Source organism: Chaetodon trifascialis, chromosome 24, assembly GCF_039877785.1.
Source record: "Chaetodon trifascialis isolate fChaTrf1 chromosome 24, fChaTrf1.hap1, whole genome shotgun sequence".
NCBI lineage: Eukaryota > Metazoa > Chordata > Actinopteri > Chaetodontiformes > Chaetodontidae > Chaetodon > Chaetodon trifascialis.
Genome location: NC_092079.1, coordinates 11,003,804 through 11,022,681, shown reverse-complemented (window position 1 = coordinate 11,022,681; position 18,878 = coordinate 11,003,804). Strand labels below are relative to the sequence as shown.

At 45.3% G+C, this 18,878-nt stretch overlaps 2 protein-coding genes across 21 annotated transcripts in view; both read left to right on the top strand.

The window, feature by feature from the left end:
* The window catches only part of mbnl2 (muscleblind-like splicing regulator 2), a 46,597-nt gene extending 41,745 nt beyond the window's left edge, over window positions 1-4,852 (top strand). For 17 of the 20 annotated variants that reach the window (XM_070957780.1, XM_070957788.1, XM_070957775.1 and 14 more), the window contains one exon: window positions 1,717-2,835. In XM_070957780.1, the coding sequence (XP_070813881.1) occupies window positions 1,717-1,841 (125 nt within the window). In that variant the 3' untranslated portion in view covers window positions 1,842-2,835. Of the gene's footprint in view, window positions 1-1,716 lie in introns of all 20 variants that reach the window. The other 3 variants (XM_070957768.1, XM_070957767.1, XM_070957772.1) reach the window with 2 other exon arrangements.
* A 1,760-nt stretch (window positions 4,853-6,612) lies between these two features.
* Window positions 6,613-18,184, top strand: LOC139327867 (ras-related protein Rap-2a-like). Its single transcript, XM_070957879.1, has 2 exons — window positions 6,613-7,388; window positions 16,919-18,184. The coding sequence occupies exons 1-2, from the start codon at window positions 7,075-7,077 to the stop codon at window positions 17,154-17,156; spliced, it is 552 nt and encodes a 183-aa protein (XP_070813980.1). The 5' UTR covers window positions 6,613-7,074; the 3' UTR covers window positions 17,157-18,184.
* Window positions 18,185-18,878: the final 694 nt, after the last annotated feature.

Here is an 18,878-nt window from a genome sequence, read left to right as displayed (position 1 = left end):
ACTGTCTGAATGTGGCATTACAGCACATACCTCACAGGATGTATGTGCCCACTCTGTCCACTGAGCTGACAGGAAGATAAACTCTCAAAATTAAATACAGTTAGAGATTGTTATATCGAGCAGCTCTTCAGCTGGAGGACCGAGGTTCAACCTTTCACCTCACATGTATTCAAATGAACTGACCAGGTCACCAAGATCCAGTGCAGTCAGAGTAATAATCTGATATTAATCTGTAAAAAACAACAGTCCAAAGCTCCGCCATGATTCTGTAACACGCATTTAATTATCCATCTTCCTGACTTGTTGTGGTCTGACACATGCTGCTAGTATTACTGCACCAAATCTAAGACAAACAGGACCTGCAAACAATTCTTGGTGTTTGTTTTTACCCCCCGGTGGTACCAGACGGGCGGGGTGCACCATCCTCTCCGGCTGATCCCACCCATCTGGCGCCCTGTTTCCACACTGCCGTGCAGAGCGGGCCTCCCTCTCCGCCTGTGCACATCACACGCTCTCCACCTGTGGTGACTTCCTGTGATGTGCGATGTGACCGGTGGCTTCTGTCCTCTGCTGACTGTCCTTTGTCTGTTAACAAGCACCATGCAGCTTTGTTCTGTGTTGGCTTGCTGCCAGTGGTGGCCACATGATGGCGGCCAGCAGCTCCTCTACCTGTCCTCCTCCCCCATAGACCCCCTCTCTCTCTTCTCTCTTCTTCTCTTTGTCGTGTGTTGGATCAGTGTTTATCTCCTAAAGAGAGAATACACGCAGGGGTGACCAGACCTGGGTCCAATGCTATTTGCAAATAATTAGAAGCGTTTGCTCTTATCTGCATGAAACACCGGGCGGGTGGCAGAGACAGGACAGCGCCGTCCACTGAGATGCATTCATCTGCGATTGTCCCATTGTGGGAACCGTCGTGATGCCGTAATGTCTCAGAATGCTTCAACAAAGTCCAAACGTGGCGTGCGACCGCACCTGAAAGCCGCAGTGTTTATACTCGACCTGAACGGCGCCGCTCAAAGGTGGTGTGAAAAGCCTGCTGTCATGGCCGCCTCCTGCTCCGTCCCTCTGCCTTCCTGTGATCTCTTTGTAGTCACAGCACAGTTTAGCCTACAAAGGGGAATAACGGCAGACTTTCCACCCACACAAAGGGAGTGAAGTAGTTTTGTGACAAATGGAAAAATGGAGCTCTGCAAGATAAAACTGCTCTGGCAGCCATAGTGGCAAGCTGCTAGGCTGAAAGTACGGTGCCGTGTTGATATTTGGGCAGATGTTCTTCCTGTGCTTAGACACATCTAACCAATCGCCTTCTAGCGATGCCTTTCGGTTAGCTGGAATTTATGTCTGAGCAAACGAACCGCAGGTCTGAAAGTTGCTGCGATCGTCTGATTTTCCAGGAATTTGGTTTCTGCCATTGTTAGATGGTCCAACCAGCACTCTGAAGCACACTGAGGCCTTAAGTAGCAGAAAGAAAGCCAAACACTGTTTGACCCAGATCTCAAGAAGTGGTTGAATAGACTCTTAAATGTTTTAATTGATCAGAATCAGCTGGAGTTTCACACTCTTGCGTGCGGAGCCATGCGAAGCAGGTTTTTGTTGACAGCATATTATATTATTCATGTGAGTAAGTATAATTCCTCTCTCACAGGTAGACTTAATTTTTCTCCCCTTGTGTTCCCTCCTCCACTTTCTCGCTCCGCTGTCTCTCTCCTCCAGATCATCCTGAAGTAAGCCTCAGGAAGGAAACGGAGTGTCACGAAGCTGCACTAGGAAGCCCAAAACAGCCCCTGTGTAAATACTACCTTACCTCTCCCATAGAGGTCCAGCAACCTGCATGCTAAGAGTGTAACACTTCAATTTAACCGTAAGAACTGCAGTGCCGGTGTAACACACACAAAATAAAAAGATATATACTGTATGTGTTGCTAGAAAAAAACTATTAACATGAAAAAGTCAAAAATATTCTTATGTATAGTACTACATGCATAGCAGACACACTATAGAAGTCATTTTAACAACTGTTCTCCAAAGTACCGTGGACCCCCCCTCTCTCTTTCATATTTATTCTAAAAACCTCTGCACAACGTTCATCCCTTTGGTTCGGAAAAAAAGATTTGCACTATGTGAAAACTATAGTGCTTAACGTTGAAGGGGAAAACAGGAAGTGAGAAACCCGTGCACAGCCACCGACGCCCCCGAGCGGCTTTTCGCCTCACAGCCTTCGCTTTTCTCTCGAAGCTGAATGTCCTTGGGGCAGACAGGCTCATGTTTTCTTAATGCGACTGTCCCTGCGAGGGTACTTCGGTGACCCCCGTCTGCCCCTGATGCTGTTAAGATGCCATGATGAAGCTTACCCTCCCCCTCCCCTTCGCCAGCCTCTCATCTCTGGAAACATCTTGCCAAAGTCGCAGCTCGGAAGAGGTCGGCGGACTCGACCTGCCGGAAAGCAGAGCCACATTTCAGCACCCTGATTGTTTTTCTTTCCCCCCTTTGCCATTGCGAGAGCTGCTCAGAGCACACCCTTTATTTGTGTTGCCGCTGGGTTCAGGTCTTTGTCCAGGAGGAGCGGCGGGATAGATTGTGCACGGATTTTTAAGATAGTCGTGGCCATTACCGCAAAGCCTGAAGGCTCAGGTCTGTGCCAAGGGCTTAACGAAGCGCGAGGGTTCGTTCAGACATACCAAGCCTTGTGAGTGTGCGTGCATGTGTGTTCGTATCAGGAGACTGATGGTCTGCCGGCAGACTGGGACTTGAAGCGAGGTCTAGCGGGCGATGACAACACCAGGCCTGGTAGGAGACAGGCGAGGGCGGGCGAGGGACTTAAGTGCTAAGACTAAAAAAAAACAAAACAAAAAAAACAACAACAGAAAAACAAAAAAAACGGTGCATTTGACGATGCTCGTCAAGCTAAAGATGACTTGAACTTCGACTGGAGGGCTATCTGTGACCGTCGGTTGTCCTGTCCAACCCCACTATCACCGATAATCCTGTTCCATTTTAGAAAACTGTAGAAGTGCCTAAAAAATGCTGATCAACAACACACGCATCCAGAGTGCATCACTAAAATCCACAGACACAAAACACTGGCCGCCAGACGCCGCGTGGACCTTTCGGGAAAGACGCCGCACTTTGCGAATCGTGACTGGAAACCGTGTTTTTTTCCTAGCGAGCGTCCATTAACATCACAAGTGACTTTACGGAAACAAAAGAAGCTTAACGAAACGACAAATCAAAACATAGCTTTGTAGAATGTTTGGTGACTTTCACGGTGTACCATCGTTTCTTACCATGGATTGAGTAGTTTACATGAGGAACGTGAGTGAGAAAAAAAGCGTATTGTAAACTGTGTAATGTATGTAAAGTGTCTCTTATTTTGAGAGTTTATATTCACAGTTCTAGAAATGTATTCAGAGTTATTTAAAATTTGTGTTGTGTCTATTATCAAGGTATGTTTGAAGCCCCCCCCCCAAAAAACCCTCCACCATCTCCACCTCCACCCAGAACAATCATCTGTCTTTTAGCCAAGGTCAGAAATGATCATTTTAGACCAACCCCTTTTATTTCTTCTTGCATTTCATCAAAAAAGGTGTTTTAACTCATGAATTTTAGTTTCCATTTCTCAAAAACTGATGTAATTTCATGGTGCTTGATTAACATTGACAATCCACGATCATCCCTCGGAACAGGAGCGCCGCCCTCCGGTTTCCTCCGCTCTGATTGTCCTCACATGCATTTTGATTTGTGTGTAATATTTGTGGAAGGTGGTAAAAGTTCTATTTTGTTGTAATTTATCTTCTGTTACTCTTGGTCAAATTTTAGTCGAAAAACAATGTTGTTAACTATTCTATTTTGAAATGAATGTAATTTATTGAGCTGTGCTATATTCTGCACGGTTGGTCATTTCAAGGTCTAACCTGTCAGGTCAGCGAATGAGAAGTCGCACACGTCTGAGGGGTGGGGTTTAAAAGTCAACCTACCAATGGAAAGCTACTGGATCTTTCTTGCCTTCTCATTGATCTAAAGATCACGGTGTTGCAGTAATGAGCATAGCTATAGAGTTGCTTGTGTTGTTGGACAAAATGTTTATTGTATAGATGACATTTTACCAAAAAAAGAGAAGAAAATTTCAAAAAAGATGTACTTTTCACTCTAGTATGATAGTATTTCATAACAATATTAAGTTGTTGCTGTGGCAAACCAAATGTTGCAGTTACTAAAGTTGGGTATTTTTGTAAATGACATTGTTAAGTTGATTTTCGTTCCTTTTTGCTAGAAAACTGTACACAAGGTAGATTGTAAAGAAGATATGAACATTTCTTATTCTTCACTGAGATTATGACAATGACCTAATATTTTCATTAGCAAATAACAGCCTCTGTAGTGCTGTGACTGTAACACTTACATAGATTTAAAGTCATCAATGTTCCATAGATTATATATAAATATATATATAAGGACTAAATAATCTATAAATTAATAAGTTCAGATGTACAACTCTTCCCCCGACACAGAGGTTTTATTCAGGCGTATGTATCTCTAGAGTTAAGGATTGCACTTTGCATATTGTTTTAAGACGTGATCTGTTTTTCATTTCTTCTGAGGGTTCAGAGGTTTTCGGCCCCCCGCTAGTCCAGCGAATCTGTTTATCCATCTGAAGCAGATGCCACCGGTGAATAACTTTAACTCAACATGTTGCATGAGGAAACAATGTTTTCTTTTCTTAATAAATGATAATGTACTGAATGTTTCTAGTGGAAAAAAAAAACAAGTCTGTACACAAACTGTCCTCATTTGGTGACCCACGATGCCCTTGTGTATGGATTCCTCTCCAGATGTAATGTTTTCTTTCTTTCTTTTTTTTTTTTTTTGAAATGTGTTGGCAATGATTGACTGATGGTTAAAAAAAAAAAGAAAAATGTAAGCACTTTCTGAGCAGTTTGTCAACTGAGTAGACTCAGCTTATCCAAACACTTTGCCTTATCTTGAGTCCATCGTGCTTAAGGTTTTATGTTTTTAAGAGCTCTTGTCAAATTTATTCAGGAGGCTTGAACGGTCTCTCTTTTCGAATCCCTTCTCACGTTCATTTCAAGTATGTATCTTTATATCTAAAATCATTTTTTAAGGTTTTAACGTGCGCATCACAAGGCCAAAAGGGGCGACTGCTGCAGCGTGAACAGTCATGAGTTTTTACCTTTAGTCTCCACATCTGTAGTGAGGTCTTTTTGTCCCATTGCCTTACAATGGAACTGCTCAGAGATTGTAATTCACAGCTTTAGCCAGCAGAGGGCGCTACACTGGAGACTGCAGGTCATGAATTGTGACTGCCTGTGCCATCATTGTTGCAGTTGAAGCCCACCAACCAAGTAAAGACATAAAGACAAATTGAAAGACGACCCTCATCAGATTTATAGTTTCAATGTAATCATTTTTCAATGTATTCTTTTTGCATATATTTTGTGCTATTTTATGTTTCTATAGTCAAATGTTTCTTTGGTTCCAGCAAGATAGTGTAAAATCTATTGAAAGAAAGAAATAAAGAAAATCAAATGAATATTTGCCTGGATTATTTTTTTATTTGTGTTGTGTAAGACCCCAGACTGAGTGTCCCAGACTCACACCAGTGACCCCAGTCTGATTTTGAACTTGCTGCGTGATTGTTGCTGTGTATTAGTGAGACTAAACGTCCTTTCAGTGCGTCCTTTAGTTTTTCTTCAGGGCCCTCTCACAGACTCCTACTGGTCCCTGAACTCCACTTCAGAAATCACTGCCATAAAAGTAAATAAAAAGCAGATCTCAGACGAATTAGAGCTGGCAGCTAACGGACGACGACTGACGGCAACGTTTGAGCCTTCCAGAGTTCAGTTTGTGCTGCAGATGATAAACACAGGGTTACGGCCTTGGACTGGGACAAGCAAACTCTCATTTGTTGTTTTCTGTCATTTCCTGTTACTGAAGTGGAGCATTTTTGAAGCAGATATCCATATGACGGGTCATTAATACCACTGTTTTAATGGCTGGAGCACAGTCTGTCTAATGATGTGTGGAAAGGTCGGGCCATGTCCCACCGTGCCGCAGAGGACATAAACACTGAAGACGCGCATCACACTAATGTCCCTGAAGGAATAAAAAAAAAGCTCTATGGCTGAAAGAAAAATGACAATGGTGAAAAGTTTTTTCAGCAAAAGCCCACAAATGTGTCAGACTGTGGTCTGAGGAGGAAAGGAGGATCATGCAGAGCCACCTCATCTGTGGAGGCATGAGGTGATGATTTTTTTTATTATTTGTATTTTGTTTCTTTGCATTAACCTAACTGAACCTGAAGGGACGGGACAGTGCAGGTGTCAGACCAGGAGGTGCATGTATCTGCCATTTAATGTGCAGGATGTGCTGGAACTGCTTTGTCTTGCAGCACAGTTTCCCAGACTGGTAGCAAAAATGAGCTTTTATGCTTTATCATACTCACAGTGTCATTTCCACAACTAAAATAACCCTTCACAGCTTGTGAAAAAGATGATTTGGCAGCACACTTCCACTCACAGTCAGCTCATCCCCATCATCCTCCCACTGCTTCTCTGTGGCACTAATCACCCTCCATATCTTCCAGGAAACAGCAACATCCAGTGGATGCACCGACTCCAGAGGCGTGGATTCCCAGCACCGTAGTCTGCTTCAGGATAAATAGGCTCTTCGCCTTTAACTGTACCCCACCGTGCAGAGAAATGTAGTGCTAGCCTTCTGTTTAGTCGGCACACATAAAGATGTGCCGTCTCGTTGTTTCTAATAATAGCCAATCTTATTTTTGCCACACCGACGCCTTACTGCATTATGAATGCCTCTGGAATGGTGTCCCTGCAAGATAGCGTGGGGATGTCTGAGTAGAGGCTGAAGCTGTGCATCTCAGGGCTAAATGCTCCAGCATCTTCTCAATTCACCCGCCTGGAACCGCATCTCGTCTACCGTCGGCTGTCAGTGGGTCATGGCCGCAGTGTGAGTGCCGTGCGTGGGGATGCGTGTCTCCGATCCGCTGCTGTAGACTGATTCTCTGCATGCCGGATTCAGGTCCGCAGGAGCGCTATGCGGGAGTATAAGGTGGTGGTGCTCGGCAGCGGCGGGGTGGGGAAGTCCGCGCTGACGGTCCAGTTTGTCACCGGGACATTCATAGAGAAGTACGACCCGACCATTGAAGATTTCTACAGGAAGGAGATCGAGGTGGACTCCTCTCCGTCGGTGCTGGAGATCCTCGACACAGCCGGCACCGAGCAGTTCGCCTCAATGAGGGACCTTTACATCAGGAACGGCCAAGGCTTCATCCTGGTCTACAGTCTGGTCAACCAGCAAAGTTTTCAGGACATCAAGCCCATGAGGGACCAGATCATCAGGGTGAAACGGTGAGACACCTCATCACACGCGCCACCATTGTGTTGCTGATAGACAGGAGGTTATTAACTGTGCTCGAGGCTCCTCAAACAGACAGAAGAAAGATGGCCACCAGAAGTTGGCTGTGATGGAGGGATGGAAAGTTGGAGTCAGCATTCATTCATTTGTAATTCCCTCATTGATTTATAGTGAAATAAAACAATCAAATTAGGCATTTTTCTTAATACCCCCTGGAACCTCCCAAGGGCCCCTAAATGTGCATTAAACCCACTTGAAGAGCCACTAAAAATGTAGTTTTTTAATATATATTTTGAACTATTCAGGCCAGGAGTCACCTCAAACTTGCCTCCTCTCAGCTCCCTCCTCTTCCTCTCTCCTCATCTCCTCCAGGCTTCGTGAGAAGCCTCGGCCGGCCTCATATGTTCCTCATAAGGGCCCAGCTGTGGCTCACCTGTCACGCATCAACCCGCTGAACTCTCGCTGGGTTTGATATTCTCTGTCTCTCACACATGACTAACCCTGGATGGCTTTGATCAGTCCGCTCCATTACTCAACAAATCCACTGAGCTCATCCCATGGCTGGGAGAGAGGGAGAGTGGAGGAAGGCCGGGATCTTTCCCTCTGCTTCTGACATATTGGTGTTTTTGGCCGTCATGTGTTTCATGACACGGACGGGCTGCAGCTGTGGCTGTCATCTGCAAGTCAGGAGTCGGTGCAGCTCAGCATTGGAAGGGCTTGGATAGATTTCGTCTTACAGTTCTGGTGTCACATGACTGGCAAAGGTTGCAAAAGGGTTTCCAAATCCCAAACGGGTCATTGATGGACGCTGCAGCTTTAATTATGTTCAGTGGTGTTTTATGAGTGTTGCAGGAGGACAAGCAGGACAGTTAGCCGCAGATATTTCATTCAAATATGACGAGCAGTGACACGTCTCTGCCGCTCTGAGGCCCAGTAATCCCCTCAGGGCCCTTCAGGGTGTGCCGACCTGTGCTGATCACTCAGGCCTCTCAGTGTCTGAACAAACCGCCTTTTCTGCTCCTGAAGGATTTTGTGCAACACGATGACCAAAGTTCACACCTGCTGCCTGTAGAGTCTGTGTTCACTTGCACTTGACAAAGTGTAAAAGAGTTTTATTCCGCTTTAGGTGTTCTTTGCATGGATTTATGCAGGAATAGTTGTCCGACTGTATGTCAACGGTGGTGGACGTTCACAGTTTGGTGATGCATTTAAAGGAACAGGAGTATGAGACCACCCATATCTGTCCATTAATTATGAAGGTGTGGCCAGGAGGCGGTTAGCTTAGCTTAGCATAAAGACTGGAAGCAGGGGGAAAGAGCTAGCCTGGCTCCATCCAGATGTTTTAAAGATAAATCCGACTGAAGCTCGAAACACACATTGCATTTGTTGAATCTGCACTGAAACTGAAAACGTGCGCGCTGGACCGTTTCTCTGCAGGGTGCAGTGACCTCTTGGAGTCTTGTAAACACCGTGAGGTTGCCAGGCAACCAGCTGAGACTCCAGGAAGTGCTGCGCTGCTCCAGCCAATAAATAGTCCAGCACATAACCTCCCTGTTCTGGGAAGCTAGGGAAATAAATGGCATGCTGTAAAAAAGCACAATTATCCTTTAACCTGCAGGGAGGCTGAGCTTTTGCACCATTATCCCGTTTTAAGATCAGGACAGGACCACAGGACCAGGAAGTAGTCCACCACTGATCTCTCTTGTGCATTTTGCACTTCCAGAGCTATTTCACTGATTACAAGCAAGTGCATATTTAGCTGCACTTGCTTTTGGCATCATATTCCAACTCGCTGCATATTGTGTAATAATGATTTATAATTCAGCCTGCATGGCTCCATCCCCAGAGTGAACCGAGTGCCCTCGTGGCACCGACGTCACAGGCCGAGCGTCACAGCTGACGAGGCGCGGCGGGGACGAGCGCACGAGGGAACTCCTTTGAAACGAGAAATGTAGCGATGGATAAAACGGCGCTCTGCTGCCTCCAGCCAGCCGCCACCCAGCGCTGCTGCCTACACTGCACCAGCCGCCACTGTCCTCAAGTGTATGCCTATAAATATTTCATTGTTTTATTTCACACTGCTCTGGGTTTGAAGGAGGGATTGTTACTGTAAGTCTGAAGTAAAACGCTCCGAAACATATACAGAAAAGTATTTCAGTATGGACATAAATCCACTAAAGGGAAGTATTCAGTAAAAGCACTAAAACCACACTGTAAAAATACATGTGGTGTGTATCAGCTGTACTTGTACATACTGTTCATAACAAAATGGCTTTTTTTACAAGCTCCTCACGCAAATATCTTCATTTGTAAACTAACTAAAGCTGTCAAATAGTTGTAGTGAAGTAAAAAGCGCAGTATTCTGAAAGGTAGCATGAAAAGAAAATACTCAAGTAAAGTACAAACACCTCAAATTCGCTCTTAAGCAGAGAAGCTGAGAAAGGCCGTGCTTCCAATTACTTTATCGATGACATTATCTCGAGTTAATTATTTCGTTAACTGGAGAAAACGAGCTTTGTAATCTGGAGATAATGAGATAATCAATCACCAGATGAAAAGGTCGCTTCCTCTTATTACCTATGAAGCTGATCACAGATCAGGCCAGCAGGCACCGGCGGCGCCTTGGCTGATTTAAGCTGAAACTTCTGTACTTAAGTACAGTTGGCAGCTTTTATCCTCCACGTCGGCACACAGTGAGACGTCCTCTTCCACATTCGCTCATTTCATGGTTTGACCGCCCCACCCCCACCCCGAAATTCACTGTATTGTACTCACTGAGAGAAAGGATGAGTCAGAGCGATGTCATTCAAGAAGAATGGAGGAATAATCAACACGACGCCACAGATATATCAAACAGGCCTTTCTGTGATGCGGCACAGCACGCCGAAATGATACAAACTGTGTTTAAGTCCACTTTATGACACTGATCCTGAGTCAGCTCTGGAGCATTCATTAAAACAGAAGTTATTTGTATTTTTTCTAAAGAAAACCAGTGATTCTGTCCTAATATTCTGTCAGATTTAAGGACAGAGGGGACAAACATGCATTTAAACATCCCAAAATCCACAGTGTCCATTTCTAAAAAAAACAGCACACACAGCTCCTGCTCTGCGTTTCTTTCTCCAGGAGACCAGCCTCCCTCCGCCCAAACTTCTTGCTGAGCCAGCAGCAGCAACAAGCGCCATACAGAGATATAGCATGTGCCCACTCACCAGAACGTAATGGGATTGTGTTGGCCTGGAAGCCAAGAAGGCATCAGGCCTCCATTAGGGAGTTGTATAAACCAGAACGCTTATGCAGGGCTTTGGTGGGGGTGGGATCCTACATGTCGCTGCTGTGTGCGGTGCAGGTGCCTCATTTCCTCTTGACACGTCGCCGCCATTGTGCACGAGGAGGTGCAGCGAGAAGCAGGAAATACATTTCGAGTGATATGCCGACATGAGAGGAAACACTCAGAGTTAGATTGATACCTGTAAATATTTAATTGGAGCCAACAGCCAGTTAGCTTAGCCCATCATAAAGGCTTTAAACAGGGGAAACAGCGAGCCAGGGCCTCTCCAAAGGTAGAAAAATCTGCCTGCCAGCACCCGTAAAGCTCATTGATTGAACACACGATATCTAATTTGTTCAAAACCTGTAAAAGCAATAATTCCCTGTTTTCCAAGGATTTATGTGTCTGGCTGTTTCTTGGCTAGGAAATAGTCAAGTTAGGTGTTTTTTACTTCCCATTTTTCACTCTTGGCAAGAAAGTGCATAATATTTCCCAAAATGTCAAACTACTCCTCAGCATTGTCAGCACCCCCCCACACACACACTTTGCTCCCATGTATTTGTCATAGAAATTAGCACTTGTGCCCCAACAAGGCAATAAATTTGACTTCACACGCAGCAAAATCACCAGTTACTGCTGAGCTTGACGCGTCAGGATCATTGTAACACGTCGATACGATGATGTGAGCTTCACAGAAACAGCGCTGTCATGTTGAAATGATCGCTCGTTGTCATTAACAACATGAAAATGGACATCTCATACCATGAATTAGCACATTAGCCATGGGCTGCAATGACCCAAATGATTCATTTTCTCTCCTCCAGCAGAGAGAAAGTAAGAGAATCTGCATGAGACACTCTGCCGTGATGATGTTTTGTGCTTTTCATTGCTTATATGTATAATTGATACATATTTGGGCTTGAACGCACCATCTCCGGCTCACCCTCTGCAGACTAAAGCACTTCACAGACTAACCAAATTAACCCCGCGTTAGTTGCTATCTGTGAGAACAACATCTGGGTGTAGCCCTCCTCCCAATCTAATCATCTCCTCGCCTGCAAAGATCTTCGCTTGTAAAGATTTACTGTTCTGTCGGCCCGGGAGGAGGAAGCGCGTTCAAAGCGCTCGAGCTGCGTTTTCACGCTGCACTGATGCTGTGTCTAATAGCAGGAGGTGAGCATCACGCACTGCTGAGTGGGAACAGGGTGGAGAGGCCAAAACTACGTATCCCAGGGGGGACTTTGGTGTAGGTACAAAGCAACTTCCTGACCTCAGGCTTTTAGCGTTGCCATCAGTCTGGAGAGAGTTGTTAAAGCAGCCGGCGTGGTTTAAAATGTGCGTTAAGGAGAGCTACCAGTAAAGTGCTCATCGTTGGTGTGTAAAGTGCTGCACTGTCCTCACATGAGTGTTTTCACCAGTCTACCATTTATCACGCTCAGAGCTGACCCTGAAAGCGTCATTTCAGCCACATCTAATGCATAAGAGGACAGTCGTTCCCAACTTTTTCCGGCCTCCAAAGCAGGGGTCTGCTTGCTTTGGTCTATATGTGTGATCATGTGTGCGATGTGGGGAGTCCAGGAGCGAGAGAGGCCATCCACTGGTGGTTCGAGCAGGTGGCACCTCGCAGGGCAACCTCCGCCACCAGTGTATGAACGTGTGTGTGACTGGGTGAATGGAAAAGGTAATATATGCAGGGCTGTTTACCAGCGTGAACAACAGCCCTGCTGCCGTGCCACTGGCTGACGGTCGGTGGTGATAATGTGCCGAGAAACAGAAGAAAAGACGAGGAGGAAGAAGACAGTTTGGAGTTTTACAAGCTAGGATATGCACTTAAGTTGCACATGAAGTGAAAATTAAATAAAAGAAGCAGCTGTTAATCAACAGTGTTCAGCTTCATCTGCAAAGTGTTCAAGATAATTGATAAAGACTCCATATTTCTGTCAGTCGCTCTGGTTTCCCTTAATAGAGTAGCTGAGGACATACATGCAGACAGTCTCTGTAGTCATTTCTCCATGATGGTACTCATCCGTTTTGCCTGTAACAAACATAGATCTAACTGGATTTGCTCTTTCCTCCTAATGCTCTTTTGGATAACAACCTAATAAGAGAAGCTCTGGCTCCACAGTTAACTGCGCTGCATCGTATGTTCCCTTGGATTGCCCACATTTAAAACACAAATCTGACTTATACATCAACAGCATATTAATTCAATTTAGCTTCCTCACGCTACCGTTTGGCTGCGTTTTGTTCATTTAACTGCACAGAACAGTGGGAATAATAAATCTAATGAGGAACTGTCAGCTGACTCCCATGCTGCTTATATTGTCTTTGCATCTGCAGTAAAGAAAATAAGATAATCTGGAGGAGCTGGGCTGCATCATTAAAGATGGAAATGAGGCTTGGGGTTTCATCATAAAACGGCCGTCTCCATCTGCTACGCAGGCCCTCGCTTTGTCTGTTTATCGCAGGAATGTTTGCGGTTATGTTATTATGCTTCCTTGCTTTCTTCCGCATGTCGACGGGATGCCGAGGCGCTACAGAAACATCAGCTATAGACGCTTTGTTCTGCAGCAGTAACGCCCCTCGGGAGCAGCGTCGGCACTGCAGGTCCTGTGATTCCTCCGTCCAGTCGTGCAAACAGATGCATGCGTTCGGCTGGCTGTCACACAGTGAGGCTGCTCCAACTGCTAATTAACAGCAGATGCAGAGAGCGAGGAGGCGGCTGCAGGGTTGGGGGGCTTCACGGTGTTCTTTTGTAACTTGCACGCTGCTGTGGGGCTCGTGAAAGCAGGCGAGTGAAGTCACAGGAGCTGTTTAGCCCAGCAGGTAGCCTTAATAAGGCTGCTGTACCTTTGGGCTAAGTGGAAAATGTGGAATCGGTGTTTTTTGGGGAGTTTAAACACTGATTCTCTGTGTGTGGGAGGGTTTGTGTGTTTTTTCCAGTTTGAACAACACCCTGCAGAGACAGTAACAAGCTTTTGTGTGTTGTAAAGGTCAAACATATGGCAGCAAAAGTTACTCAAGAGCCCACGTCCGTTAATGAGGTTGCAGCATTTCAACATTTGGCTTTACACAAACTGCTTTATGTTATCCATAAATCCAATGCATCCTCTCTCTCGCTGCTTCTTCAAAGCATAAAGCTGCAGCCGAGCTATCCAAACACATTCCAACTGTGCTGATAATACCCATAATGCACGTTTGCCAACTCTTGTGCTGAACCAGGAACAAGTCGCCAATGTTTGCTGTTTTATCCTGAGAAGTAATGTCTCATCATATAGAAATAAAGAGGATCAAAGAGCTTGTGCAGATGCAGAAATTCAGACGCTTCGGTGTGGGAAATGTTAAAATGGCAAACATTTCAGGCATCAGGACATAGTTGGCGTATGGTCAAGAGTTCTGCTGCAGGTAGAGGTAGTTCTGCTGTGCTGTTTAACCCTAAACGCTGACTGACAGGCTCTTCAATAATACATGATATCAGCCACGGGGCAACTTTTTGTTCGTGCTGTGTCGAGCAGTTTCAGTTTCTCCTCATCTGGCGAGGAGGGAGTGGTAGTTTGATGCTGCAACAAACAATCTCAATGCAAACTCCCCACCCCTCCCCAGAGAAGCTGGCTCTCCCTGTGTCTTTGTAGTTATATATAGATTTTCTCCTGCAAGACTGTCAGATTGCATTTGTCTGTATGGTGCTCTCCTTGTTCACACTTCACACCCTCCAGACTCCAGCTTTCCAAACACACGGGCCATGCAAGATGCTTGTCCTGCTGAGGTCAGCTGCTGCTTGCATGCGTGTGTGTCGCACAGTGTGGCGGCTGTGGGGAGAAATGTCAAGCTGCGGGGAAGTCTTTGACATTTGAGTCTCTCTGAGCCAGTTTTCTCCGCTTGGCGGCCCTGAAGCATGTTTTTCGACCAATTAGGAAGAAATTGCTGACATTATCTTCAATCATTTCCCATTTTTACTTCACGTGTGAATTCCTCCGGGACGTCAGAGGTCAAGCTGAGCCCGAGCCGGCGCAGCACCCTTGAAACTTGAAGGGTCTAGCTCAAGAACACTTCAGCAGGTCCAGCCAGAGTGCTCCACCTCTCTGTGCTCATTCCTCCACCCTGCTGCCTGCACTCATTTCCTCCAGCCCTCTGGAGCTCTTTAGCTCACTGAGACGTTTGCCAGCTCTTTTCCACGCCTCAGCTCTTCTCCCAGCTGAGCGGTGTGGCAGCAGGCCACCAATTTGTAGATAAGAGCCCATTTCTCAATAGCACCAGCAGATCAATAAGCCGGGCTCGGATGCACTTAGGAATGACTGATGGTTGAGGCTATTAGGTGCTCTGTGCCATTACCTGTTGTGAGAATATATACCCTCTGTAATTGACATTCTGTAGTTATTTAATCAGATGAAACATGAAGGGCGTCTAGCTGAAATGAAATATCTAGTCCCTAAACAAAGTGACTGACTTTGTACTGGAGCAACCTTCATGTGCACATCTGTGAGACAACCGTTCTTTGAAAGGACACTATTGTCCTAAATTGTCCTCATTGTATGTTGAAGCGTTAAATGTGCATCATTTTTTGGCCACATGGGGGCAGCAGAAACAAGCAGGGAACACAAGGGCTGAGTCGAGTGTGTGTGGGTGTGGGTTGTGTCCTGAGGGGTCGCTGAGGGGGCTCGCTGTCTGTTTCCCGTGTCTCTCTTCAGGGGCTGCATCAGGTTGCTCTGCGCAGTCGCTCACGATGCCACGGCATTAGTTCGCACTCGCGGCATTATTTAGAAGATGCAGCTGCAGTAGGTTAGCGTTAACGACAGACAGCTGGCACAGAGAGCGGTACCGATGGCAGGCCAGTCGGCTTTGGTTGGTAAAATGAAATGTTGTAAGCGTCTTCATGTCTGGAATGGATGTATTCTTGAGTCTATAAGGTAACAATATGATAATAAGACAACCTTGTTTGAATTGTGAAATGGGTTTGACTAAAAGAAAATTTTGGTTTCGTCTTTACTACTAGATACTATATTGACTGGGTTAAATAGAATTGCATTCCTAAAAAGAGACTACAATTTTCGTTGACTAAAACTGGACGAAAACAGTCACGGATAATTCTTACTGAAATAAGACTAAAATGCTCACACTTTTAGTCGACTGAAACTTGACTCGACTAAAAAGAGTATGAACGTGACTAAAACTAATAAATAATAAAATGACAGCTTGACACAAAGACTAGACTGAAACTAGAATTAAAACAGGCCGCCAAAAACAACACCAGGTGTCGGTTGTGTCCTGAAGGGTCGCTGACACTCCTTAGGGAAATATTTGGTTCTTTTGCTGCTTTTCTGCTCCTATAAATGTAAAGGTGCAGGCTTAAAAAAGGCCTAAAAAGGCTCCAAAGCTGATGGGTTGCGTGCAATGAGTGCCCCCTTTCACACAGAAATACTCATTAGTGTTATTTATTTAAAAATATTGATTATAGACACTGTAAGGTTTTAAATTAAAGGACACACCAGAGCTAAAGCCGAAAATATTAAGTCGAAAACAGTTACTTCCAAGCTACAAGGCCCCTCATGTGAGAGCAGCACATTAGCTTTATTCAATTATTCAATAACCTATACCATTACTCTCCCCAGCCTGGTTTCCTTGTATTGATGGCTCAGATGGAGGAGGACTGGGATTGTAAGCCACACGCTGGGGAAGAGAGCTTTTGATCCGTTAAGACACGCTTAGTGCACGATGGAAACGACGTGGAGTGGAGGGCTAATGATTTTAAACAAGAACTGGAGGCCATTAAATGTATAGCTCGCATGCCATGCAAACGCAGATATAATGTGACCTGGAATAAATAGAGCATCGCAGCTGTCAAATGAGGCACTAATTTATTTATTTCTTTCATTTTTTTTGATGACAGTTTTCCAATGGGGCCGCCCACTGCTATTAGATGCCTGAGGAGCGATGGAGGCCTCCTGGGAAGCTGCGACTGAATGTGGCTTAATTGTGCATTGTTGAAAACCTTTATTGTTTCAGCATCTAACAAATACAATATGTAGGCCAACGATGCACGCACACACACACACACACACACACACACACACACACACACACACACACACACACACACACGCTGCCACTGAGTCTCTCTTTGCCTCACGCTTTCTCCCTGAGGTATCAGGAAGTTCCTGTGGTCTCTGTCTGTAACAAAACACACCCAGCGGGGGAGAAGGCGGCACATTTCTGATGTCAGTCCTCTGATATTACTTATTTTCTCATTTCCAGGTATCAGCAGGTGCCGGTGGTGCTGGTGGGTAATAAGGTGGACCTGGAGGAGGAGAGGGAAGTGTCCCCCAGTGAGGGCCAGGCGCTGGCCGAGGACTGGGGCTGCCCCTTCATGGAGACGTCGGCCAAGAGCAAGACCATGGTGGACGAGCTTTTCGCCGAGATCGTGAGGCAGATGGACTTCTGCCCTCTCCCGGACCGGAGAGAGACGTGCTGCCCCACCTGCAGCGTACAGTAGCAGCTGATCAGTACGCTGGAGATGATGGATGGGAGGATGACTAGAAGTTAGAATGCAAATGAGTTCATGTTAGATAGATTGACAACGGAGGGGTTTACAGGAAAAATCCACGCTTTCGAAAACTATTTCTACCTGCTTTCTGTATCTAGCAGTTTAGGCCTGTGCTGTGGTGGAGAGGCATTCTGGGAAATGTAGGAAATCACGAACTGACGCAGAAGTACACAAAGCAGATTAAAGGAAAGTTTTATTTCAGCATTCATCACTCCTCGGACACAGGGTGGATTTTCCCTTGAAAGAAAACAAGAACCAACACTTGACCTCCCACATTCACCACCGCCCTCCCGATTAACAGAGGCAAATTTTCGGGGGTTTCCCAAAGGCAGCACGGTGCCAAAACCATCTTAAAAGCCATCAACAAAGAGGATCATAGTGCTTAATTCTTTTGGGAAACCAGCCATAGGCCCAAGCGGGGATGGCAGTGTTTTAATGGCCCTGCTTCCTTCTGCTTGTGTTTTTCTTTTTGCACTTTTGGGACTTTTTGACAGTGCAAGACCAATCACCGAGTATCCGAACGGATGTCAAGTAAGACCACTGTGAAGGAGATCGTACTGGAAGGGGATTTCACAGCAGGCCCGCCTAACTACGAATGAATGAAAAGATGAATGAATGTTTAAAAAGGAAACCGCACCTTTGGGGAAATTCATTCAGAAGATCCCAAACGTTGTCATACTGTGGATGATGTGTGCATGAAGTTGTACCGTCACGCTGACATTGAGTACAATCAACCTTTCCCAAAGAGACAGTGTCAATCAATCAACTGATGGAACAATCAATCAGTCATTAAAATGTACGGACACTTGTCTTTACACCTTACAGACGATACAAATGCCTTGTTACATTGTATGAAGTGAACATCAGTGTCAGTGTGTAGTTCATTTATCTTAAGTCACATCAGATATGTTAGTGGTTCAGTGTCAGAAACACATATTTTCAACAAAAAATAAATCTTTATGCACAAATGTGTCGTGCCTGTTCATTGCTGTGTGGTCATTTTGTGTAAATTTGTAGAAGCAGTTCCTCCTGACTGTCTTTGAAGTCACTGCTTTCACCTCCAGAGGTCGTACAATTTGCACTCAAACCTTTCAGCTTTGCTATTTAACAGTAATCTGGCTCCATCTCGGCCCGCGTCGAGGTGATTTATGATGTTTTGGTTCTGCGGCGGCGTTCGCTGGCCCTGGCGTCCTGCTGCTCCTGCTGCTGCCATTAGTGCCAACACTTATTGCTGATTCTGGTCCTGAAAAATCCAACGAGCATTTGTCAAATTGTGAGTGCCATTACAGTCCATTAGAGGATGAAATTGGGGACATGTGAGACTGTAGAGGTAAGATCATAACTTTGGATTCCCTCCAATCAGCATTAGAGCAACAGTGTTTCAACACAGGAGACAGACACTGAGGTAATTCGGAAATAAATTGTAGATAGACACCGTGAATATCAAAATTTTAGTGCAAATGCATCAAGAGGAATATCAATGTAGCTTTACACAGCAATATATTATGTTATCAGGGAAGATCTTAATGAAAATGGAGCTGAGAGAGACGATGATTTTACTCTTTGCTCACAGAATACAATATTTACATTCCTTTACATAAGCCTTACTGAAATGACTGCCAACAGCGACACCTGCTGTCACAAACCGGAACAGCACTTCGTACTTTTCCT